We start from the raw sequence: 26,831 nt of genomic DNA on the forward strand, positions 1-26,831 counted from the left end.
CATTATTAATGTCTTTACTGTCACTTCTGATCAATTGAATGCGTCCTTGATGAATCAAAGTATTAAATTCATGCAATGTAGTGTATTTATATAAATGTCAGTGTCACAAAGTTAATGAATTATGAAACAAAATTAAATTCAGCTGTACAGCAGCTCTACTGAAGAAAAAAAGTGTTATTTTTATGATTAGTAAATGATTGTATTAACTGAACACTCGAGTCTGCTGTGATGTCAGTGCTGAACGGCGCCGCCTGCTGGTCATCCGCAGTTAAAGCCCGGTGTCCTGGTGTCCCGGTTTCCTCAGGTCATGGCGCAGGCCGAGGGTCAGCAGAGGAGTCTGGTCCAGTGCATCGAGTCTCTTCCGGCGGGAGGATCCCTGTCCTGTCTGGATCAGGACCTGCTGCTTCTGAAGGCCACGTCCGCCGCCACACTGAGCTGTCTGGGAGAATGCCTGACTATATTACACACGCGCAGCGCTCAGCCGGGTCACAACCGCGGTGAGTCCGACACGGACGCGCGACAGACTGAACCGGCCAAAGACCCGGCCGAGGTCCCCTGCGGCCCCTGCCCGTATATAACGGGGCCCTTGCAGATAAACGTGTGCAATAAATGCTGCTGAAGGGCTGCTTGCATGTTCGGTGTCTGTGTGTTCATCTGTATTTTGGTTCTTCATTTGTTCGTTCAGTTCTGTGCCTGATTGTGTCACTTGTATTTGTGCTGATCACAGATTCAGGTTCTTAAAGGGATAGTTCACCCAAAAATGAAAATTAGCCCATGATATATTTGCCCTCAAGCCATCTTAGTGTATATGACATTCTTCTCTCAGACGAACACAATCAGAGTTAAAAATGTCCTGGCTCTACAGAGCTTTATAATGGCAGTGAATGACTGTTTTGAAGTCCATAAAAGTGCATCTATGCATCATAAAAGTGCAACTATCCATCATAAAAATCATAAAACTGCAACTATCCATCATAAAAAATCATAAAAGTGCATCTATAGATGATAAAAGTGCATCTATCCATCATAAAAGTGCATCTATCCATCATAAAAGTGCATCTATCATCATAAAAGTGCATCTATCCATCATAAAAGTGCATCTATCCATCATAAAAGTGCATCTATTCATCATAAAAGTCCATCTATCCATCATAAAAGTGCATCTATCCATCATAAAAGTGCATCTATCCATCATAAAAGTGCATCTATCCATCATAAAAGTGCATCTATTCATCATAAAAGTCCATCTATCCATCATAAAAGTGCATCTATCCATCATAAAAGTCCATCTATCCATCATAAAAGTGCATCTATCCATCATAAAAGTGCATCTATCCATCATAAAAGTGCATCTATCCATCATAAAAGTGCATCTATCCATCATAAAAGTGCATCTGTCCATCATAAAAGTGCATCTATCCATCATAAAAGTGCATCTATCCATCATAAAAGTGCATCTATCCATCATAAAAGTGCATCTATCCATCATAAAAGTGCATCTATCCATCATAAAAGTGCATCTGTCCATCATAAAAGTGCATCTATCCATCATAAAAGTGCATCTATCCATCATAAAAGTGCATCTATAGATGACAAAAGTGCATCTGTCCATCATAAAAGTGCATCTGTCCATCATAAAAGTGCATCTATAGATGACAAAAGTGCATCTGTCCATCATAAAAGTGCATCTATAGATGACAAAAGTGCATCTGTCCATCATAAAAGGGCATCTGTCCATCATAAAAGTGCATCTGTCCATCATAAAAGTGCATCTATAGATGATAAAAGTGCATCTGTCCATCATAAAAGTGCATCTATCCATCATAAAAGGGCATCTGTCCATCATAAAAGTGCATCTATCCATCATAAAAGTGCATCTGTCCATCATAAAAGTGCATCTATCCATCATAAAAGGGCATCTGTCCATCATAAAAGTGCATCTATAGATGATAAAAGTGCATCTATCTATCATGAAAGTACATCTAGAGCCAGGACATTTTTTAATACTTAATGTGTTCGTCTGAAAGAAGAATGTCATATACACCTTGGATGACTTGAGGGTGAGTAAATCATGGGCTAATTTTCATTTCTGGGTGAACTATCCCTTTAATGCATGACTCAGGACGAGTGTTTGGAGTGTCCTGTTGTCTTCAGTGCTGATGATGAACCACATGCCAAAGAAACACACAGGTGCCTGAAAACTCGACAGTGGATCCAGTGAAACTCCTCCGATCAGCCCTGACACGGACTCGGTGCTTCACTCGGGCGTCAAGATCAATCGCCGAGACTTTATATTTGATTTAGATTTATGTTAGATCTTTTTCTTCCTAATGTTGATTCACTCGGCCTAACGACAACTCCTTGATGTGAATGGACACGTTCGAGGAGAAACACTTGAGAGCTGAATGACTCTGTTCCTGGTCTGAATATTGTATGTTTATTATTTCTGATCTTCAGATCTCAGGTTTGGAGAGGCACTATTGGTATATACTGGATGGACTGAATCCTAAACTGATCGCTCTGAATGTTTCTGATGTTACAGAAATGAATTAAATTAATTTAAATTCAGATGACACCTTTGATCTCTGACTGAGGTCTACTAGAGGCTAGTTATATGTAATGAGGGGGCGGGGCTCTGACAGGGGAGTGTGAATGGGCGTGCCACGGAAAGGGGCGGAGCTCTGACAGGGGAGTGTGAATGGGCGTATCTTGGAAAGGGGTGGGGCTCTGACAGGGGAGTGAATGGGCGTGCCTCGGAAAGGGGCGGAGCTCTGACAGGGGAGTGTGAATGGGCGTGCCACGGAAAGGGGCGGAGCTCTGACAGGGGAGTGTGAATGGGCGTATCTTGGAAAGGGCGGGGCTCTGACAGGGGAGTGTGAATGGGTGTCCCTCGGATAGGGGCGGAGCTCTGACAGGGGAGTGTGAATGGGCGTATCTCAGAAAGGGGCGGGGCTCTGACAGGGGAGTGTGAATGGGTGTCCCTCGGATAGGGGCGGAGCTCTGACGGGAGTGTGAATGGGTGTCCCTCGGATAGGGGCGGAGCTCTGACAGGGGAGTGTGAATGGGCGTATCTTGGAAAGGGCGGGGCTCTGACAGGGGAGTGTGAATGGGTGTCCCTCGGATAGGGGCGGAGCTCTGACAGGGGAGTGTGAATGGGTGTCCCTCGGATAGGGGCGGAGCTCTGACAGGGGAGTGTGAATGGGTGTCCCTCGGATAGGGGCGGAGCTCTGACGGGAGTGTGAATGGGTGTCCCTCGGATAGGGGCGGAGCTCTGACAGGGGAGTGTGAATGGGTGTCCCTCGGATAGGGGCGGAGCTCTGACAGGGGAGTGTGAATGGGTGTCCCTCGGATAGGGGCGGAGCTCTGACAGGGGAGTGTGAATGGGTGTCCCTCGGAAAGGGGCGGGGCTCTGACAGGGGAGTGTGAATGGGCGTGCCTCGGAAAGGGGCGGGGCTCTGACAGGGGAGTGTGAGTGGCCGTGTCTCGGAAAGGGGCGGAGCTCTGACAGGGGAGTGTGAGTGGCCGTGTCTCGGAAAGGGGCGGAGCTCTGACAGGGGAGTGTGAGTGGCCGTGTCTCGGAAAGGGGCGGAGCTCTGACAGGGGAGTGTGAATGGGCGTGCCTCGGAAAGGGGCGGGGCCTGCAGATCCAAACGAGGGAAACGCCAATCAGGTAAATACATATTTTGTGTTTTGTTTGCATGATCTGTTTGCTTTTCCTCACAATGATTGCACATTGCACATATTCTGTTCTCATTCGTGCATGGATGTTTCTCTGCATGGTTTGTATGATGATCTCCCCCCCCTCCCCGTGAGATATATTGTTGATGTAGTGGGTCTTGCCCTACATTATTTTCTTCTTATCTATATATATATGCTATATATATATATATATATATATATCAGTTTTCTATTTGAATATATTGTAACACTCTGACTTAACTCACCAGCCGAGTTTACAAAACATTAGGATCGCCTGTTCCCTATATGGATAACTAATTTGCAAGAGATCGCAATTAACACCACGAGATATGTTTTGCCAACCTCCTCCGTGTATTTACAACTTCACAGAATAAATAACCCCCCATACAATCATAACTTATACACCACCATACAACCAGTTGAGAATGTGTGTGCGTGTAGATGCGTGCGGAAAGTCATATCGTCCAGCGTGTATTTACAATGTTAGGATCAGCCTCACCGGTATCAATGTCAAGTCCGCGAGCGTGATCAATGAAGTCGAAAACTGTCCTAAGTCCTCCAAACAAAGTAATCCTGGCAGCGAGCCCACTGAAATACTCCCGGGAGGATCGGCGACTCGGCGCTTCCAGGACAGTCAACCACCAGATAATCCACACACACACCGTCAGGTTTGTGAATGAGAAAACGCTTCTCCCGATGACCGGCATCCCGGTTCCTTATAAGGCCAAACTCTTAGTCATTTCCTGTTTACGTGACAGGCCGAGACGTGACGAAGCGTCACGCACAGATCTCGCGTGAACAATAATGCGGTTCCCAACACACAAAAGAAAAGGCATACAGCATACAAAGGAAAGGCAACAAGGTAATACTTAAAGTGCCACAACATATTTAGTTATATGGCACTACCCTTATTTATATCTTCCCTTTATGTGGCCACGCTACATAGATCCCCCCCCCCAGCCTTCGGCATAGGAGGAGAACGTCCGTACCAGCGTTTTAAGTTCACCACATTTACATTATCTGTTTTAAGTGGAATGCCCCAACTCACAGTGTAATTTATTGGCCCCATTCTTTTTATTACTTCAGCTGGACCCTCCCACTTGGGCGCTAGCTTGGCAGAAAATCTACTGGAGGCCGATGAGAGAGGGTGAGTCTTAATCCAGACTAGATCACCCGGCTTGAATTGCGCATCCTTCCGTCGGGCATTATAATATCTAGCTTGTCTGGATTGTTGTACCCCTACTCTGAATTTTACCTCCTCTGCCATGTTCTTTTGACGTTCGACTAGAGTATATGACATTTGGTCAGGGGTGGGAGGCCTAAGGATCAACCTCTCCAGAGGTCCATGAAGCTGACGCCCCAACATTAACTCAGCCGGAGCTCTACCAGTGGTCTCTTGGTGAGCTGTATTGATGGCGAACCTTAGCTCCGGCAACCACTGATCCCACATCTGATGATATTGTCCTACATAGGACGCAATCATGGTTTTTACAGTCCTGTTAACCCTTTCAGTCAGGTTGGTTTGCGGATGATAGCTGGTGGTAAGTTTCTGGATACTTCCCCACGACCGGCATAGTTCAGATAGCACATTGGAGGTGAATTGTGCTCCCCGGTCCGACACCAGGTATTTAGGCACTCCCCATCTGGTGAAGATTTCCTCTCTAAGAATTTTAACTATTTTCTGTGTCTTACTATCTCGCAAGGGGAACAGCTCTACCCACTTTGTGAAATAGTCGACAATCACTAGAAGGTAGGTGTTTTGTTTTTTACTCAGAGGAAACGGACCCATGAAATCCATCCCCAATGTGTGTCCCGGTTCATGTACCTGGGTATGCTGTAGGAATCCGCTAGGTTTGGTGTTGTCATGCTTGTATTTTTGACATACCTCACAACCCTTGACGTATTGCCATACGTCTTTACGGACAGATGACCACCATGCTACTTCCAATAGCCGCAACAAGGTCTTAAGACGGCCCAGATGTCTGCCTAACGGGTTATCATGGAAGTAATGCAAAAAACCTGGTATCATCTCCTGAGGCACTACCAACTGGAATCTCTCTCCAGTATTCTTGACCGGTATCCGCCGATATACCACCCCCTGATGTTCTTCGAAGGTGATCCGCTGATCTTGAGCCTTACGGGTTTGGTGGGATCCCCGCAGGAGAGCAATGGCCTTGTCTCTACTTTGGGCCTGCGAGATTTCTCCTAGAGTGTGAGGGATGTCTGAAGCACATTTGTGTGTAGTTATGGTCATACAGGGCACACTGTCTCTCTCCACTGGCTCGTAAGCTCTAGACAAGGCATCTGGCCCCAGATTGAGACATCCTCTACGATGATGCACCTGGAAGGTGAACTGTTGCAGTCTCAGTGTCCACCGGGTTAACCGTGAAGAGGTTTTGGGGCAATTAAAAGCCCACGTTAACGCAGCATGATCACTATAAATGTCAAAAGGCCTTCCTTCCAGATAATGTCTCCATTTTTCCACTGCCCAGACCACTGCGAGACACTCTTTTTCAGACGTAGAATAGTTTAATTCTGGTCCTCTCAAGGTTCTGGACGCATAGGCTATTACCCTTTCCCCCTCTGGTGTAAGCTGGGAGATAATAGCCCCTAATCCAACATCACTTGCATCAGTGTGAACCTGAAAAGGTTGACTGAGGTCCGGTTGCATTAAGACGGGTGGATCTTGCAATCTCTGCTTGATAGTCTCCAGACTGAGTTGGCACTCAGGAGTCCATTCCCATTTTACCCCTTTCTTCTTTAGATGGTTTAAAGGAGCAGTGATGTCAGCAAAGCGAGGAATAAACTTGTGGTACCAACCCGCCAATCCCAAGAAGCGTTGGAGTGCTTTAAGGTCTTTAGGAGGAGGATATTCAGCCACCGCCTGGGTCTTTTCCGGATCCACTTCTACTCCTCTCTCCGACACCATGTGTCCCAGGAATTTTAGGTGACGTTTAAAGAAGTGACACTTCTTCATGTTAAAGGAACACTCCGACTTTTTGGGACTTTAGCCTATTCACCTTATCCCCCAGAGTTAGATAAGTCCATACATACCTTTTTCATCTCCGTGCGTGCTATAAGTCTGTTTGACGCACCCACCGCTAGCCTAGCTTAGCACAAAGACTGGATGTGAATGGTTGCAGCTAGCATACTAATCCAAATAAGTGACAAAATAACGCAAACATTTTCCTATTTACATGTTGTGATTTGTATAGTCACAGAGTGTACAAAAAACAAAGTCACATGAGACACAGACATATTTTAACCGTATAAATACTGGGAACTATATTCTCTGAAGGCGAAGCACTGCTACTTGGGCGGAGTGATAACCGCAGCACATGAGACGCGCCGTGGTGAGGAGCAGAGAGTTCGTTCAGAGTTTGAGTAACAGAGTCAGCAATTTATAAATAGTAAAAGCGTAGTTTACAATCATGGATTTTCGCTGTATTGTAAAGAGCTGTGACAATAAACAGGGAGACCAGGTAATACCATGATGTTTCATAGAATTCCAACTAAAAACGCTGACCGGATGAAGAAATGGCTACTTGCTCTGGATATTATGAGATTATCAAGGGACATTATGTTTGCTCGGTACATTTCACTGAGGACGACTATTTTCAAAAAATCGAATTTGCCACAAGGACCATGAAACGTGTGCTGAAGGATACGGTCATCCCATCTTTATCACATACAGGACAAAGTGGAGCGGCTGCGGTAAGTGTTCCGTTATATTTTTTAATGTTTAGCCTAACGTTACTGTAACAGTGCCATTAGCTAACTTATCTAATGTAACGTTAGTGACACTATTATCTGAATAGGGTGGTAACTACTATTGCAGTTGTTTACGGGCTCCATGTATCCCCTGTAATGTTAGTATTGTTGCCTCGAACGCGCTCTGTCGTCTAACTTGAGCGGAGCTAGAGGTCACGTAGTCACGTTGGTTTTGTTGACAGAAGAAAAAACGGCGCGTCTCAGGTGCTGCGGTTTTCACTCCGCCCAAGTAGCAGTGCTTCGCCTTCAGAGAATATAGTTCCCAGTATTTATACGGTTAAAATATGTCTGTGTCTCATGTGACTTTGTTTTTTGTACACTCTGTGACTATACAAATCACAACATGTAAATAGGAAAATGTTTGTTTTATTTTGTCACTTATTTGGATTAGTATGCTAGCTGCAACCATTCACATCCAGTCTTTGTGCTAAGCTAGGCTAGCGGTGGGTGCGTCAAACAGACTTATAGCACGCACGGAGATGAAAAAGGTATGTATGGACTTATCTAACTCTGGGGGATAAGGTGAATAGGCTAAAGTCCCAAAAAGTTGGAGTGTTCCTTTAAGAGTAAGTGAAGCCTGGTTTAGTCGGTGTATAATGGTGTTCAGGTGTTGTACATGTTCTTTCAGGGTCCGGGAATAAATTATAATGTCGTCAATGTATACAAAGCAAATCTTCCCCCTCAATTCCGCTAGGATCTTCTCCATCAGCCTCTGGAACGTGGCTGCGGCATTCCTGAGACCATACGGCATAGAGCGGAATTGGTAGAGCCCCTGGGTAGTGATAAAGGCAGTTTTACTCTTACTAGCCTCCTCCATTTCCACTTGCCAATATCCTGACCGCAAGTCCAATGTACTGAACCAGGAGGCGCCTTCCATGGATTCCAGTATGTCATGGATGAGTGGCATTGGATATGCGTCAGGTAAGGTTTTACTATTCAGCCTCCTATAGTCAACACAGAACCTGTAAGTCCCATCCGCTTTGGGTACCAGGACTACGGGTGATGCCCATGGAGAGAAAGAGGGTTCAATGATGTTGTCACGTAGCATATGTTCGACTTGCTCGTCTATAATTTTTTTCTTGAATGGAGAAACTCTGTAAGCCCTAGATTTCACAGGCATTTCATCACATAAGAAGATCTTGTGTTGTTCTACAGATGTTCTCCCGAGCAGCTTGGAAGTGGTATGAGGCCAGGTCTCGATCAGCTTCCGCAACTCTTCCTGGTTGTCAGAGTCCCAGTTGGGAGTAACTTCAGCAACTGGCGAAGCGAGAGATGGCTGCCATGTTGAAGGTAAGGCGTAATAAAGACTCACTGTAGCAGAAGTGTGTCCTCTTTCCCCTACCGGAATCGTAGCCACTCCAGGATTTATGGTAGCCGTTATAAAAGAGTGATACATATAACCTTTGCCCACTTTCAGCCCATATCTACCTTGGCCCACATCCACGATAGCTTCAGTGGCTCTGAGAAAATCCAAGCCAGCAATCAAAGGAAATGCCAGGTGAGCATCCTTCATGATATACGTATCTACTTTACATACTTTCTCATGCCAGTTGTAACAGACGGTTTGCTTATTGAAAGCTTGATGGACCTTCCCGTCAGCCATAATGAACCGTTGAAGGGGGACTGGATGAGCAGCATTCACTTCACCCCCTAACTGCATCCACAGATTCTCTTGCATCAGGGTGTACGTGCTCCCTGTATCCAGTACAGCCTTTACGTCTTGGCCCCTTATCGTTACCGGCACTACCAGAAGGGAACTTATAGGATGCGGTTGTGCGATCGATAAGCCAGCCAGGTTTTTTGAGGTATTACGTTCGTTTGGTCTCTTATGGGTCTTTTCTCTCCCATTCTGACTGTCTACCTTCTGCCAGTAATCCTTAGCTCCCATGCAGTCTTTTTCCACCATCGAACCCACTTTAACCAGTTGGTCCACAGTTTTCACTGTTCCCCTTAAACAGCCTGCAACCCTGGGGTTGGTATTGTTGAGAATGCGGCTCACCATCTCTTCCTCAGACATATCCGGCTTCCACTTAAGACAGAGGGCTCGGTAATCATATGCAAAATCTCTTAGGCGCTGACGTGGCTGCTGAACCAGAGACCTTAACTTATCTTCCACTTCGGCAAGATAATCGTCTGGTAAAAAGGCATCCATAAGTGCCTCTTTGAAGGATTGCCAATCTGTCACCTTACTCCTCTCTGCTTTCCACCAGCTCAGCGCGGGTCCTTTCAGAACCGTGCTCAGGGTGCCAACCAGCTCCACACTGGGAAGGGGCCTGATGTCGAGATAGTTCTCGCACTGTTCAATAAAGTTGAGCACATCTGAAGTCTCACAGGCCTCACCAAAAGAAGGAAACTCCAACCGAATCGGTGGCCGACCACAGAAGGATGAGATATTGGGAACCACTGGAGGAGTAGGCACCATAGCTGAACCAGACCTTCCAGGAGTTATATCATACGTAGCATTGCCAGTCTTAGAAGGAGAAAATTTGACTCTAGAGGCTGACATGGAAGTTCTATAATCAAGATCCGATGTTACGGAGGTAGCGGGAGTATAGGGCTGTAATCTAGAAAGAGAAGGACTACTGGTGAATCTCAGTTTTTTCATTTGAGTCTCCCATCTTGCATCTCTTCTCAGGAAACAATCAAAAATCGCCCTCTCCAACTCTTCTATGGAACGGTGGAACTTAGCCTCTAAATCTGCCAAACCAACGTCCACTGCCTCCCGGAAACTTGTCTCACGATTAAGTGTACTTTCAACTGTCTGTTTAAAATCAAGTTCATTTGTCTGTACCGTAGCACTAAGGGCCAATAAATCCACTTTGAGTTTGTCAATCTCAGTTTGCATTATTTGAACAACATTTCCCTTCAACCCACAGCTTTCATCATCATCATCATCATCATCATCGTCAGCTTTTCCCTCATCATCGGAAAGATACATTGAACTAAGCATAGATGTTAATTCCCCGGTAGGATTACGTCTAGTTACGAATGGACCTGCAGTGAAATCTGCAACTGGGGTCTCACCCGAACCCCTTCTCAATCCCGTTACATCATAATCAGAGTTATCAGTATTTACAAACAGAGGATGGGTGTCATCATCATTTACATTCTGCACCATTCCCTTATCATCCACATTTGTATCTCCCTCCATTATTATGGACACACGAGGAACAACAATATATCACATAGAAACAGAACGGTCCCCGTACGGGCCACCACTATGTAACACTCTGACTTAACTCACCAGCCGAGTTTACAAAACATTAGGATCGCCTGTTCCCTATATGGATAACTAATTTGCAAGAGATCGCAATTAACACCACGAGATATGTTTTGCCAACCTCCTCCGTGTATTTACAACTTCACAGAATAAATAACCCCCCATACAATCATAACTTATACACCACCATACAACCAGTTGAGAATGTGTGTGCGTGTAGATGCGTGCGGAAAGTCATATCGTCCAGCGTGTATTTACAATGTTAGGATCAGCCTCACCGGTATCAATGTCAAGTCCGCGAGCGTGATCAATGAAGTCGAAAACTGTCCTAAGTCCTCCAAACAAAGTAATCCTGGCAGCGAGCCCACTGAAATACTCCCGGGAGGATCGGCGACTCGGCGCTTCCAGGACAGTCAACCACCAGATAATCCACACACACACCGTCAGGTAAGGTTTGTGAATGAGAAAACGCTTCTCCCGATGACCGGCATCCCGGTTCCTTATAAGGCCAAACTCTTAGTCATTTCCTGTTTACGTGACAGGCCGAGACGTGACGAAGCGTCACGCACAGATCTCGCGTGAACAATAATGCGGTTCCCAACACACAAAAGAAAAGGCATACAGCATACAAAGGAAAGGCAACAAGGTAATACTTAAAGTGCCACAACATATTTAGTTATATGGCACTACCCTTATTTATATCTTCCCTTTATGTGGCCACGCTACAATATTTTAATATTTATATTGGCTTGAGATTATCACATTGATGTAATACAGCAGTGCACAGTGCCGCTTCAAGTCGAACACACCTAATATCTTAATTTTTACTTCCTTGTTAATAATAATATCTTCATTTTTACTTCCTGAAAGAGACTGTTTTGAAGAAAATTGAACAGGTCCAGTTTGATGCTCTGTTTTCTTTACTGAAGTCGTTATTTATATTATTTGTTTATGAATTATTTTTTTTATAACTGATCAAATGTGTACCTTGAATGCAATGAAAGTTGCTTTGGATATAATGTTTAAATGCAATATTAATTTATTAATTTAAAGTTCAATAATCTACATGAGTAGTACAGAGACCAACATGTATTCTCAGCTACAGTTAGTTCTCATATATATCTCAGTTCTGTGATACGTTATGACGGCTGAATCTGTCTGAATGTAAAGACAACTTGAGGTCTGTGATCAGAAATATTATGGGAGCAGATGCCAAGTTCATCCAGCCCTGGCAACGCTTTAATGCGAAACCAATTTATGAGACGTTTGTGCATCAGGACGAGAGCTTAACACATCTTTTCACAACACACTGATCGGCTGCCAGACCCTCCGAGGTTTTGAATTAATATAAAATGAATGTGTTATATTTCTAAAAAAAAAAAAATTACTTTATTTGTGGCCTCTGGAAAATAAATTTCGTGAGCTTTTTTGCTGATATTCATGTGCGGATCTTTTTTCTTATTTTATATTTATATAATAAATAACATGTTGGTATTGGTAATGCATGCTTTTCATGCGGAGGTTAAAGCAGCACATGTTTGTATTGAAAGTGATGTGCTGAAAATAAAGCTGCCTATGTGTGTGTGCTGGTGTCCACTGTGCAGTCCAGCTAAATCACACTTGGTTTGCGCTGGTCTGTTCAGCATCAGCGCTGGCGGACTGAACTCAGCTCACTAATTGCTCTGGTGTCGAGTGTGTGCGTGATGTGTAACTGCTGACCGCTGGTCATGTGCTCTTCATTCCTGCAGATTATGTTCCTGTATGGACCGTCCCGAAGTCGCCCTCAGAAGAAGGCCTGGGGAACGGTGGCGCTGCGACCCTGAGCTCCACAGAGCCCTCGCCCTCCCTCAGGAAGAAGAAGCTCCAGCACAACACTGAGGTAAGACCACTACTCTCTGAGACTTAAAGGATTAGTTCACTTTTAAAAAAACTTTTGCTGATAATTTACTCACCCTGATGTCATCCAAGATGTCCATGTCTTTCTTTCTTCAGTCGAAAAGAAATGAAGGTTTTTGATGAACACATTTCTCCATATAATGGACGTCAATGGGCCCCAAACGGTTCAGGGTCCAGATGACAGTGTCAGCGCCGCTTCAACGGGCTTTAAACGACACCAGACGATGAATACGGGTCTTATCTAGCGAAACCATCGTCATTTAAAAAAAATAAAAAAGTTTAAGTTTTATAAGCACAAATGCTCGCCTTGCTCTGTTCTGTGATGCGCGTTCGTGACGTCACGTAATACGCAGTTACGCTGTAAAGGTCACGCTTCTGTGAAAAGTCAAACATTTCTATCCTGACGAAAATTTTCTTTTAGGCTTTTTAATATTCCAACACCAGGATACACACACGAGATGGGCATTTTAAACGATAAACTGACACAAAGACATTTGAATATGTGTGTATGGTCCTCCTTCCGCACATCTGTAAACACTGACTCGTCAAGCGTGACCTTTACAACGTAACTGCGTATTACGTGACGTCACGAACGCGCATCACAGAACAGAGCAAGGCGAGCGTTTGTGCTTATAAAACTTAAACTTTTTTATTTATTTTTTAAATGACGATGGTTTCGCTAGATAAGAGCCGTATTCATCGTCTGGTGTCGTTTAAAGCCCGTTGAAGCGGCGCTGACACTGTCATCTGGACCTTGACCCGTTTGGGGCCCATTGACGTCCATTATATGGAAAATGTTTTCATCAAAAACCTTTATTTCTTTTCGACTGAAGAAAGAAAGACATGGACATCTTGGATGACATCGGGGTGAGTGAATTATCAGCAAAAGTTTTTTTAAAAAGTGAACTAATCCTTTAATAACAGTGTGTATGATGCATATACACTACCAGGCAAACGTTTTGGACCAGTGAGATTTTTAATGTTTTTAAAAGAAGTCTCTTCTGCTCACCAAGGCTGCATTTCTTTGATTAAAAATACAAAAACAGTAATATTGTGAAATATTTAAAACAGCTGTTTTCTATGTGAATATACAGTAAAGTGTAATTTATTCCTGTAATCAAAGCTGAATTTTCAGCATCATTACTCCATCTTCAGTGTCACATGATCCTTCAGAAATCAGTGTAATATGATGATCTGATGCTCAAGAAACATTTATGATTATTATCAATGTTGAAAACAGTCATTTACATTTTTATTTCAGGATTCTTTGATGAATACCCATACGGAAATGTAATATATGACATATATGTCCCTATATCGCTAGTGACGCCGTCATATATGCTAAATATAAGACAATATATTGCTATCACATATATACATATCTTTACATATATGTTGATATAGATTTTTAACATATATAAATTTGCCATATTAAATTGACATAGTATATTGACATATATTAAGATAATGTATATGATTATTATTTATATAATACTTTATGTTTTGACCATATATGTCACCGATATGTTTCATTTATATATGCCAAACTATTTATTTCAAGTCTCATTTCATTTTATTTCATTTCAATTTATCTCATTTTCGAATCTTTTATAAATAAAATGTATTATTTATTATTATTTTACCTCTTTATGACCAGCTCATAAAAACAAAACAAATTCTATTTGAAAACTGATAATTATATATGTGACATGTATATAAAAAAACACTATTATACATACATAAAATATATGAACTGGTTTTATATGTCAATTGTTCCATTTTCTAAGGTTTTATATATATATGGGCATATATATGTTATATATGTGGATATATTATATGTATATTTCATATGTGTACATATATTACATTTCCGTATGGGTAGAAAGTTCAAAAGATCAGCATTTCTCTGAAAACGAAAGCTTGTGTAGCGTTTGGACTGTGTGTGTGCAGCAGGACGGGATGAAGCGGATTTCTCCTGATGAAGAGCTGATGGATTCAGACAGTTACTCTGAAGAAGATCTGGGTGTGCAGGAGGACCAGAGGAGTGTTATTCTGCATCTGCTGTCTCAGCTCAAACTCGGCATGGACCTCACACGGGTGCGGGCGACACACACAACACGAGTATCAGAGAACATTAGAGGTTTATTACTCTCTGTGTGGTTTGTGCAGGTTGGACTCTTAACTTTTTGGACCATTCTTTTGACTAAGCCATATTTCTAACATGCAGTCAAACGTGACACTCAACAAACCTAGCAGTTCAGATATTTCATGTGTTCTAGCTCAAGCACACCTGTTGCTACTAATGAAGCCCTTGATTAGTGAGACGACACCTGTTCTGCAGATTTGTGCTGTTGTAAGAGATTCTATACAGGGGGTTGAATACTTTTGAGACTGCAGAAGTCATTAAAAGTTGCATTTTCAGTTGAATTTAGGGAAACCACTTTTTGATTTGTTCACTGCAAACAGCTGAAAGCCAGCTAATTTTGCCAATAAACCTGATTTGCAATGGGGGTTGAATAATTTTGATTACAACTGTACAGGACACATGAGTATCAGAGAACATTAGAGTTTCATTTGACATTACAGAGTCTCTCTGTGTGGTTTGTGCAGGTTGTTCTTCCCACATTCATCCTGGAGAAGCGTTCATTGCTGGAGATGTACGCTAACTTCATGGCGCACCCGGACCTGTTCCTGTCCATCTCCGCGGGAAACACGGCGGAGGAGCGTATGGTGCGTTTCGTCGAGTACTACATGACCGCCTTCCATGAAGGACGCAAGGGCGCCGTCGCCAAGAAGCCCTACAACCCTGTGCTGGGCGAGACCTTCTGCTGCTCGTGGGCGGTTCCTCGGGAACGTGTGACTCGTGCGACCAATCAGGAGGCGGCGGGGGCGGAGTCAGAATATTACAGGGTGCGTTTTGTGGCGGAGCAGGTTTCCCATCATCCTCCAGTGTCTGGGTTTTACTGTGAGTGCGAGGAGAGAGGCATGTGTGTCAACGCACACATCTGGACCAAGAGCAAGTTCATGGGAATGTCCGTCGGCGTCTCCATGGTGGGAGAAGGTTGGTGACGCTCTCTTCATCTAGTCAAAAAAATAATCTGCTAACTCTTTACAATAAGGTTTAATTAGTTAATGCATTGACGTCACTTTCTCGCCAGACTGAGTGGCAAAAAAGCTAATGAGGGAAAATAAAGGCTTTAAACAGTGAAAATGCGAGTAAAACCAAATTCGATATAGTGGACTATATATAGGACTCGATATAGTGTTCCTTACAACTTACCAAAGATCCAGTGATCCATGGATATATTGACATTAGACTTGGTTTACGCTTGGTTAAAACAAATTTGCCTGTGAATGCTTTATATAAATACAATATAGGTAGGTCTAATTTATGTAGGTGTTTATTTAAAAAACATCCAATTATGCAGAATATACAATGATAAATATTTAATTGAGGAGTTATCAATGCAATATATAACAATACAATATATAGGGTATAATTTTACCCCTAAATTCAGCATATTGACACAAAATGAAACTGCAAATCCCCCTTTCTCTTCCTGGATCCAGTTGTTTATCGCAGCGATCCATTCGCTTCTCTGTAGCTTAGTCTTTAAAAATATACCTCAGATTTCTTGTCAAATCTATTTATACAGTCAATCTCATAGCTCTTTCCCGTTTAGATGTGTTTTTCGTGGCATTCACGCTGAAAACAAATGCTGACACTCAGTCTTTTTGCCACTATGGTGAAAGAAAGTGAAGTCACTCGCATAACCTCTGTACAGTTTCGTGTAACTCGAAAAATTAGAATATGGTGCAAAAGTTCATTTATTTCAGTAATTCAACTTAAAAGGTGAAACTAATATATTATATAGACTCATTACATGCAAAGTGAGATATTTCAAGCCTTTATTTGTTATAATTTTGATGATTATAGCTTACAACTTATGAAAACCCCAAATTCTGTAAGCCATAATCATCAAAATTATAACAAATAAAGGCTTGAAATATCTCACTTTGCATGTAATGAGTCTATATAATATATTAGTTTCACCTTTTAAGGTGAATTACTGAAATAAATGAACTTTTGCACCATACTCTGATTTTTCCAGTTTCACCTGTACACACATGAGGAAACATCATACAAAACGTTCAGTTTTTGTTCAGGCAGTTTGTCCCTTTGCTCATCAGGTGTGTTACACCTGCGGGATCACGCTGAGGAGTACGTGTTTACATTCCCGAGTGCGTTCGCTCGGTCCATCATCACTGTGCCGTGGGTGGAGTTGGGGGGAAAGGTCTCCATCAGCTGCGCACAGACGGGATACTCGGCCAGCGTCACGTTTCACACCAAACCCTTCTACGGGGGGAAAGTTCACAGGTCGGTGCTGCACTAAACAGATCGGATTTACACATGAATGTCACCAAGTCTGTGAGAAACTTTCTTAAAGGTGTATTGTGTGATATTTAGGAGGATCTGTGGACAGAAATGCAATATCATATTCATAACTATGTTTTCAGTGGTGTATAAAGACCTTATTAATGAACCGTTATGTTTTTATTAGCTTCGAATGAGCATTTCTCTCTACACACACCGCGGGTCCGCTTACATCGACATGTTTCTACGGTGGCCCTGAGCGGACAAACCCGTTTCGTCACTTTGTTGTTTTTCGTGCAAAGAAGCGAATAAAACACTGACACAATGATGAACAAGTCACAATAATATTCGTAGGAACCACGATCTCCGATATTTTGAATCTGGACTACAGTACCTATTCCGACCACTAGTTGTCATTCTTACATACTGCACCTTTAATTGAGAAGTCTTGGAGTGATGATGATGATGTGTGTGTGTGTGTGTGTGTTTCAGGGTAAGTGCAGAGGTGAAGCAGAACTCCAGCGGGACGGTAGTGTGTAAAGCTCAGGGCGAGTGGAACGGGACGCTCGAGTTCACGTACAGCAGCGGAGAGACCAAAGTGATCGACACCAACAAACTGCCCGTCATCAGGAAGATGATCCGCCCGGTGGACAAACAGGGCCGGCGCGAGTCCAGGTGATTCTTCACAATATTACTGTGTTTTACTCAAATAAATGCAGCCTTGGTGAGCCGATGATACTTCTTTAAAAAAAAAAACATTATTGTGTATCCCAAAATCTTATGAATATATGGTTTTCTTCATTTTTATATGTTAGTTGTATTTTTATGTGTGTGTGTGTGTGTTTGAGCTCAGGCGTCTCTGGTCTCACGTGACCGCGGCTCTGAAGGAAGGGAACATTGATCTGGCCACTGAACACAAGCATCGGTTGGAGGAATCCCAGCGATCCGACGAGAGACAGAGAGACACCAACATCATGCCCTGGAAACCCAAATACTTCAGCAAAGAGGTGCGTTCATGACCCGGACCGACTGGAACTACTACAGCAACATGTGCTCGTGTGACAGACTGAACTGGGTTTGATAGGGAAGCTTCTTTACACCACAGAATAAACTCATAGCTCGCAATTCAGACTTATAACTTGCAAATTGCAAGTTGATAAATCGCAAATTTGACTTTTTTTCTCAGAAGTGTTTGGGGGCGTTTACACGACAGTACAACTAAAAACAGAAAACTTTTTATCGTTTTGGACATTCATTTACAAGACAACAGTGTTTTGGGGACCTGAAAATTAACAGTTTTGAAAACGCTACCATTATTGTCTTTGTGTAAACTGATAAATACAAAAAAAACTTAAATTTGTGAAAACAGTGAAGTTGTTTCTTTACAAAGTGACAGCGCCATCTACTGGCCTGGCAGCAGAACACAGCGTTTTTAGTCGTTTTCGCGGATCCGTGTGAACCGGATCATTTTGACAATGTTGTCGTCTGAATGCAAAACTTTTAAAAAACGCAAAAAAAAGACTTTGATGTCATGTAATACATATCTTATACTAAAAGTTGCAATTACCTTTTTAAATTTTGAGTTTGTTTCTATGCACGATATATCCGCCATAATCGGTATTGGCCGATATATGTTCGTTTTTTTATTGTTATCGGACCGAAAAGACAATTTGGCCTATATACATTAAAGCCGATAAATAATGTATTATTTCCTTCAGCTGAGACTCTTCAGATGCGCACTGTTCAACATCATGGTTTTTAATTGTTTGAAATATGATTGAAAAAATCACTTCAAAAAGGAAAATACAGGTACGTGCATAATGCGCAGTGCAAGTCTGTCATATCGGCTACATACAATTTTGTGTACTGGGACATGGATTTTAATGGTGAGACTTTTGTTTTTGTAATCAGGCTCTCAAAAATGATATCAGCCAATATATCGGCTTTCAAATATAAATAATTATCGGTATATTATATATATTATAGGTATCGGCCAAAATTGTCATATCGGTGCATCCCTATTTATACATCTCACAATTCTAAGAAAAAACAAGTCAGAATTGTGAGATATAAACATGCAATTGCGAGAAATAAAGTCAGATTTGCGAGTTATGAACTCACAAACAATTTTTGTTTATTATTCTGTGGTGAAAACAAACTTCCATAGTTTGAAATGTGACAAACTACTTTTTATTTATCTTTTTATTTATGACTTTATTTCTCAGAATTACGTGTTATAAAGTCAGAATTGCGAGTTATAAAGACTTTTTTTTTGTGGTGGAAACAAACTTCTATAGTTTGAAATGTGACAAACTGCAAATCTAAACAAAACATTAAAAAGCTACCTAGAAAAAAGCGGAGCATTAGATTGTGATGTTTATCACTCTAATATGAAATTATTATACAGATTTTCTGGAGTTTGTATTGTGTGAATCTGTGTGTTTGTGTGTGTGTGCAGGGTGACGGATGGGTCTACAGAAACCCACTGTGGAAAACAGACGGAGATAAACTATAACCGCAGGAGAGAGACGAGATCAGAACAACACAGGGAATCAAAACTAACAGCAAAAAACACGGACTGGATAATCGTGCATTATAATGCATCACTGTATAAACTGTAAACCAATGTGTAGATATGAAAACCTGGATGCATAGAATAGACTTTTATACACTACATAAATTATATATTATTTTTCACAATTATCTAACCGAGTTTTTGTGAATATAAAATGTACACAGTATTATATGTGACAAGATGTTCATATTCAAGCTTTAGATCTTAATCAGTCAGAATCATGAAAACACAACCAGCTCATATTTCACCCCTAAATCAAAATAAATATTTGAAATTAAATATTAAAGTATAATTATATAGTAATTATGCAATAAGATTTTTTACATTGTGAATTTCCCACTTAAATTGTCATTACTGCAATATAGTATTTTTTTTACTCCATTACAGAAAAAAATATTGTAATATAATATTTTATTTAAATCAGTATAGGCTACTACTGATACAACTAATACTATCACAATGTATATTTATTTTTAAGTAAATCTTAATGTATTAAAATAAGCTTCAGTTTCTTATATTTTTAGTTAAGATCTAAACAAAACAGTATTTTGGGGTGAAATATGCGCATGATCTTGACATATTTCTGTTTGATATTTGACATGAAACAGAGATTACAGGAATGAAAAGTGTGTTCGCTGATCAGGTGACCATGAGGTCAGTCAGCTGATTAAATGGATGACCACATCTGGCCAATCAACACCCTCTCCATGAGTCACTGCTAGCTCCTCAAGCCTTCCTGACTGAACGCTATTGTTAGAAACTAATTGGTCATTAAATGAGATTTCACCGAGAGGTTTTACACTCTTCCGCAAAGGATTTCTGATGCACTTTTTAATCGAGGCCTTCATTCAATCCTGTGACTTTATATGAACAGCATCACTGATGTGAAGTCTATTGGTTTGATTTGTAAGTTCCCAGCTGTAATTGCTGTATGATACACGATTTTTTTTTTTTTAAAGAGACAGTACTGTATTATATTCTGGATATATCTGTAGAAGTGTTAAAGACTTTTCTGATGAGTCTATGGGTTAGTTCATCCAAAAATAATCATTGTGTCATCAATTAATCATCCTCATGTCCTTCTAAACCCATATGATTTTTGTTCATCTTCAGAATATTAAGAAATTTAATGAAATTGTCGCAAGCTCAATGAACGGAAGCTCAAATAAACAATCTCTTTATGAACGTTTTGAAATGTCAGAGATGGGAGTGGATGGACTTTAAATGGAGGGACAAATATCTCATTAAAAATGTTTATTTGATGAAAAGAAGTCTTATGGGTTGGAATGACGTGAGGGTGTAATTAATGAGAGAATGGTCATTTTTTGGTGAACTGTCCCTTTAAGGCCCGGTCACAATTACCGGTTATCTCGCATTTCGCGAAATAAATGGCCCAGATTTCGCTAATTTTAAAGCCGGTGACTTGAATTCCTCCCGCAGACCAACATAAACTTATTTGGTTAGAAAGTGAGTAATGTTTGATCTGTGCTTTATACACAATGGATATATTTTTGCCCACGAAATTTCGCTAATATGGCAAATGTGACCGCGCCGTTACACACATCAAAATGAAGCTCCTTTCACAGCTCGTACTGTAAACTGTTCATATCGGTGCTGAAATAAACATGAAAGAGTAAATCATTTAGAGAAAGTCTTTCTAAACGCGGTTGAATCAGATCATGTGTAAACAGAGCTCAAGCAGAGATGTTTTTGAAATTTCTGTTTCAAATAAACCTGCCTTAGCAGCCAGTGTTGTTTTTTCCTCAGACATTCAAAATTAGTGAAATGTTCCATTTAAAACCAAATAACATATAAATATTCTTCTCACCACATTTTTTACCTGGTTTTCCAGATCTGTTCGGCTGGTTTGAGGTTATAGCGCCCACTAGTGAGGATCCGCTGAACTGCAGTGCTAAATTCATAAACACGATGGCCCGGTTTCACAGACAGGGTTTAGCCTAAACCAGGACTAGTCCATAGTTCAATTAGGACATTTAAATAATTTTCATTAACATTCTTAGAAAAAAAACATTACTGATGTTCATCTTGAGACAAAACAAAGGCAATGATATATTTAAAGATCAGTCAGTGCAGGTTTATTTCAGTTGGAACAGCTCAGACTTACATTTTAGTCTAGGACTAGGCTTTAAATTAGTTATCAGCCTACAACTGAAAAACATGACCTTGAAGAACAAGGAACTTTTAACTGAGAAATAAATATGAAAATCTTCCGCAGATCCAGTAGAGTTCAGAGACAGTATAAAGTGAGTTGAAGTCTGAGTTGAGTCTCTTCCCATCAGTGAGTGTGTGAGATCAGCAGTCAGGTGCAGATTTTTGCATATTCAAAGTCCATTCAAAGTCATGAGAAAAAAAGGCCAAAAGTCCTGATAATTATTGCATCTTTGATTTATATCCCAAACTAAATGAACAAACTTAAAATAGAAATAAAATAAAAACTATAAAATCATAACGCTTTCAAAAACATACACTTAACGTGATGCATATTTGTCATGCATAAATGAAACAGGTCTGTTTTCCCAATGAACAGATTTATCTAAGCTATTTGAATAAATGCATTTTGAAAATATGTAATAAACTATGGCATGAGTGCAGAAATGCACTCTGACCCGTTTCATTTATGAATGACTGACAAATATGGATCACATTAAGTTTATCAGTTTATGTTAAAACAGTGTAATCCAAAAATACAATTCAAATACATAAATCTTACATTTAGGCAAAAATATAAAGTGTAACTAATTTTCCACCCAAGTCAAGTCATCTTCATTTATATCGCGCTTTTAACAATGTAGATTGTGTTATATTCTTAGTAAGAAAGAATGAAGGAAATTCTTAAATAAGGAATTCTTTAATCAACAGTATCAGTCGCAAAATAGTACAGCACAGATCGCAGCTCGTGCCACGCTTCACCTCCCTTATTCTCCTATTCTCAATATCCACATATCACGAACCTCTACCGCCACCTACTGTCCAGTATGCACAGAAGAACACAACATATTCCCCCATCACTTAAAGCAAACTGTCTACACAGATATTTAAGAACAAAAAAGAAACTCAATAACAAAGTTACTAAATTACCAAAGTATTCACTTGGTTATGTAACATAATTACTTAACTCAATCAGGCTAAAGAACAAAAATAATATTTACTAGAATTATAAGAATGTAGTATTCATATAAAATCAACAACAAGATGACCTAATGAATTACTCATCCTTTATAGTCACGCAATGCAAGGTGACTAAGTAACACAGTCTTCCAACCAACGAGGAGGTCGTCTCACACGGTTAGACACCCTTTGAAGAGTTCCGGGAACTTGAGGCGCCAGAGAAGGAGGATGAAACTGAAATGACAAGTCCACAGCCTCCATGTCAGTAGTCTCCGAAACAGGTGCAACAGAACGAGCCAGGTGAGAAGCATGCCAGTTCTTCCCGTCTGATAACAGGTAAGTACACGCACCCAGTGTACGCACAATTTGACGTGGGTTGGAAAATCTCGGATGCGCTTTCGGAACATGAGTTGGAATGCGCACTCGCACCCAATCTCCCACTTTGAAATCAGGAGTGCGAGCTACACGTCTGGAATCAGTGTATGCTTTCATTTTCTTTTGTTTCAAAGAAACTCGCTGAAGAAGCGCAGGCGCATCCTGACGTATTGTGAGAGGAGGAAGAACATTAAGACGCGTTCGCATCCTTCTGCCATGAAGCAACTCAAACGGGGATAGTCCTGTGGCAGAATGTGGTGTAGCACGATACACTTGGAGAAATTCCGTGACAGTAGGTTTCCACGGCTTCGTTTCCAGAACAGCAGACTGAATGCAGCCTTTCAGCACGCGATGAAATCGTTCGACAGCTCCATTCGCGGCAGGGTGATACAAAGAAGTACGTATATGTTGAATGTTTCTCTCTTTTAGGAACATAGCAAATTCTGCTGACGTAAATTGCGTTCCATTATCAGACACGATAGTACATGGATTACCGTATCTACTAAACACAGATGACAAGAAGGTGATAACATTGTGAGTAGTGATGGAAGCGGTGAAAGCGACTTCAGGCCACTTACTGTGATAATCAATCAATGTCAGCGCATAACGACAGTCCCATACAGCGGTTTCAAATGGACCCACCACATCTATAGCTACCTTTTCCCACGGTACAGACGGAAAAGGCACTGGCTGTAGTGGCGCAGCAGAGGTGTTGGCAGTCTTGTCAGAGGACAGACACATTTGACAGGTCTGTATATTCTCCTTAACCAGACAATCTATGCCTGGCCACCAGTACTGTTCACGAAGGCGTTGTTTTGTGCGCACAATTCCCTGGTGTCCTTCATGAGCTAACCTCACCAATGTGTGCCTCAGTGCGACAGGTACAACCAGACGTGATCCTCTGAACACATAATCGTGCTGCACACTCAGTTCATCACGTAGTTTGAAGTAAGGACGTAGCATATTATCCACAGAAGTTGAAGAGGAAGGCCATCCGCGAGCAATTTGTGTGCGTAATGCACTCAGTTCAGAGCACGTCGCGGAGGCAGAAGCAAACTCAGCAGGTGACAGAGCTGACATTGCAGGAGACATAAACGCCACAAACTCAGGTTCAGCATCCATGCAGTCTTCATCCGAAGCAGGTAAAGGCAGACGAGAAAGACAGTCAGCAGTGCAATTTTGAGCCCCAGGCCGATAAATCACATCATAGTTAAAGCACAGTAACCGCGCTGCCCAGCGCGCAATGCGCATTCCGGCGCGATCAGTACCTTTGGATGAGAGGAGCACAGTTAACGCTTGGTGATCCGTCCGCAGGAGGAATTTACGACCCCACAAGTAGGTTCGCCACTTTTCAACGGCCCATACACATGCGAGTGCTTCCTTTTCAATGGTTGAGTACTTGCGTTCAGCAGATGACAATGTCCGGGACGCAAAAGCAACAACGCGCTCAGTCTTGTTCTCGTGAACTTGAGAAAGAACAGCGCCCAGACCGTAGTCAGAGGCATCTGTAGATACCACCGTAGGCAAATCTGGGTCGAACAATGAAAGTGCAGGACTGTCAATAAGCAATTTTTTTACAGCATCAAAACAGTGCTGAGCTTCCTCTGACCAGACGAAATCTGAGCCCTGCCTGATGCACGCACGCAGAGGTTCAACTACAGTGGCAAAGTTCGGAATAAACTTATTGTACCACGATAGTAGCCCGATGAAAGAACGGAGTTGAGTTGCATCTTTTGGAGCTGGTGCATGAAGAATGGCAGAAAGGTGATCCTCATCAGGTTGAATTCCTTGCGCGTTCACCATATGACCCAGAAAGCGCAGACTGGTTTTGTTAAACTGACATTTCGATTGATTCAGCTTCAGTCCAGAATCTTGTAAGCGCTGAATAACGGCTTTGAGCGTGTGATCATGTTCTGTTTGCGTCTTTCCCCAGAGAATAATATCATCAAGGTAATTGGCAACATTCGGAAGTCCCTGTAAAACCGTTGCCAACATTTTCTGAAAAGCAGAAGGTGCTGAAGCAAGTCCATACGGTACGCGGCAAAATCTGAAAAGTCCTTCGTGAGTAATGAAGGCGGTCAGATCGCGGCTCTCCTCATGTAAGGGCAACTGAAAATAAGCACTCTCCAAATCAATAGTGGAAAATACAGACGCTCCCCTTAACAAAGACAACAATTCCTCAATGTGTGGTAGTGGGTAGCTATCCGTAACTACAGCCTTGTTGGGTTCTCGCAGATCCACGCACATTCGAATGGCACCCGACTTTTTCTGTACTACTACAATCGGGGAGACCCACGGTGAAGCGTCCACTCTCTCGATAATGTCAGACTCAAGAAGGTGATGAATCTCCTCAGTGACTGCGGCTCTAACAGACAACGGCAAACGGCGAAGTTTCTGGCGCACAGGAGTAACAGCTGGAGAAGTCTTTACTTTGTGAACAAAGCCTTTTGCACATCCAAAAACAGCTGAAGGCGTCAACGCAGACAATCGCAGCACAGGAGTTGAAGACTGCTCTGGCAAAATTGAATTGCCTTCAAACCGGAGACATAACCCATTAATAAGATCCATGCCGAGCAGAGCTGTGCCAGATTCCACCACGAAGAATGACGTGGAGCAGGTGATGTCATCCTTAGAGACAGTGACGGGTAAGCAGCCAAGTACAGGAATCGGAGCACGAGAATACGTCACTAGTTTCAATGAAGGTGGCAGCAAAACGTCTTTCTTGAAGTGAGTGTCATACACAATTTTCGGCAAGATAGAAACAGATGATCCAGAATCCACGATAAGCTCAATAGGCACAGACGTAGTTGCGGTCGCAATAAGAGCAGTGCACCGAATTTTATCCGTTAGTGAGTCATGCATATAGAGAATCTGAACTTCAGGCAAGTCAATTTCACGCACTGAGCACGCTTGTCCCGAACGACACACCCGCGAATAATGTCCCATCTTTTGACAGTTATTACACTGTGCTGATACAGCAGGACAACTACGATCATTTGCAAGGTGTTTCTGAGATCCACAGCGATAGCATTCACGAGAGGACGAAGCAGGTGCAGTAGTTGATGAAGGCTTTGAAGAACGATTTGTAGACGGTGGCTTTAAAGGTGGTCTACGACGGAAACGTCCAGCTGCAGGTGGAGGCTTTGTATGTATCACTTGCACAGGAACAGAACGAGTATTTGATAATAATTTGGCTTGTTCACCAGCAGCTTCTGTCTGGGTGGCAATAGTAATGGCTTTTTCCAGAGTCAAATCAGATTCCAAAAGCAGTCTCTCACGAATCCGATGACTGGACACATTCTCCACCAACTGGTCACGCAACATTTCATCCAGAGTAGCTGCAAAGTCACAAGTAACCGCTAAGTCCCGTAGAGCAGCTACGTACTGAATTATAGTTTCTCCTGGTGCCTGAACACGTTTCCTGAAAGCGTGGCGCTCAGCCACTATGTTCCGTCGGGGGGTAAAATGCGCTTTCAAGGCCGCAATCGCATCGTCCATCGAATCACCTTGATTCGGCAAGGAATAGAACAATCTTTGTCCTTCAGTCCCCAGACAATGTAGCAGTAGTGCTCGTTTGCGCTCGACCGGCCATGCATCTCCAGATGCACCAACAACCAGCAAATAATTCCGGAACATCCGTAGCCACGTGTCGAAAGGAATAGTTGGTTCTCCAGGACATGGCAAAAATGGCGTGGGAAATGTAGAAACAGCTGCCATCGTCAAAAAAAAAAGTACCTCGTCGCCAATTTGTTATATTCTTAGTAAGAAAGAATGAAGGAAATTCTTAAATA

At 42.1% G+C, this 26,831-nt stretch overlaps 1 protein-coding gene across 1 annotated transcript in view; it reads left to right on the top strand.

Moving 5' to 3' along the window:
• osbpl10a (oxysterol binding protein-like 10a) overlaps positions 1 to 22,643 on the top strand; it is a 34,833-nt gene extending 12,190 nt beyond the window's left edge. The window contains 8 exon segments of the mRNA XM_079591830.1: positions 305 to 497; positions 12,439 to 12,569; positions 14,537 to 14,683; positions 15,197 to 15,647; positions 16,778 to 16,964; positions 17,454 to 17,636; positions 17,815 to 17,968; positions 19,420 to 22,643. Of these exon segments, the coding sequence (XP_079447956.1) occupies positions 305 to 497; positions 12,439 to 12,569; positions 14,537 to 14,683; positions 15,197 to 15,647; positions 16,778 to 16,964; positions 17,454 to 17,636; positions 17,815 to 17,968; positions 19,420 to 19,476 (1,503 nt within the window). The 3' untranslated portion in view covers positions 19,477 to 22,643.
• The last annotated feature ends 4,188 nt before the right edge of the window (positions 22,644 to 26,831 follow it).

This window comes from Phoxinus phoxinus (genome assembly GCF_949152265.1).
Source record: "Phoxinus phoxinus genome assembly, chromosome: 19".
Taxonomy (NCBI): domain Eukaryota; kingdom Metazoa; phylum Chordata; class Actinopteri; order Cypriniformes; family Leuciscidae; genus Phoxinus; species Phoxinus phoxinus.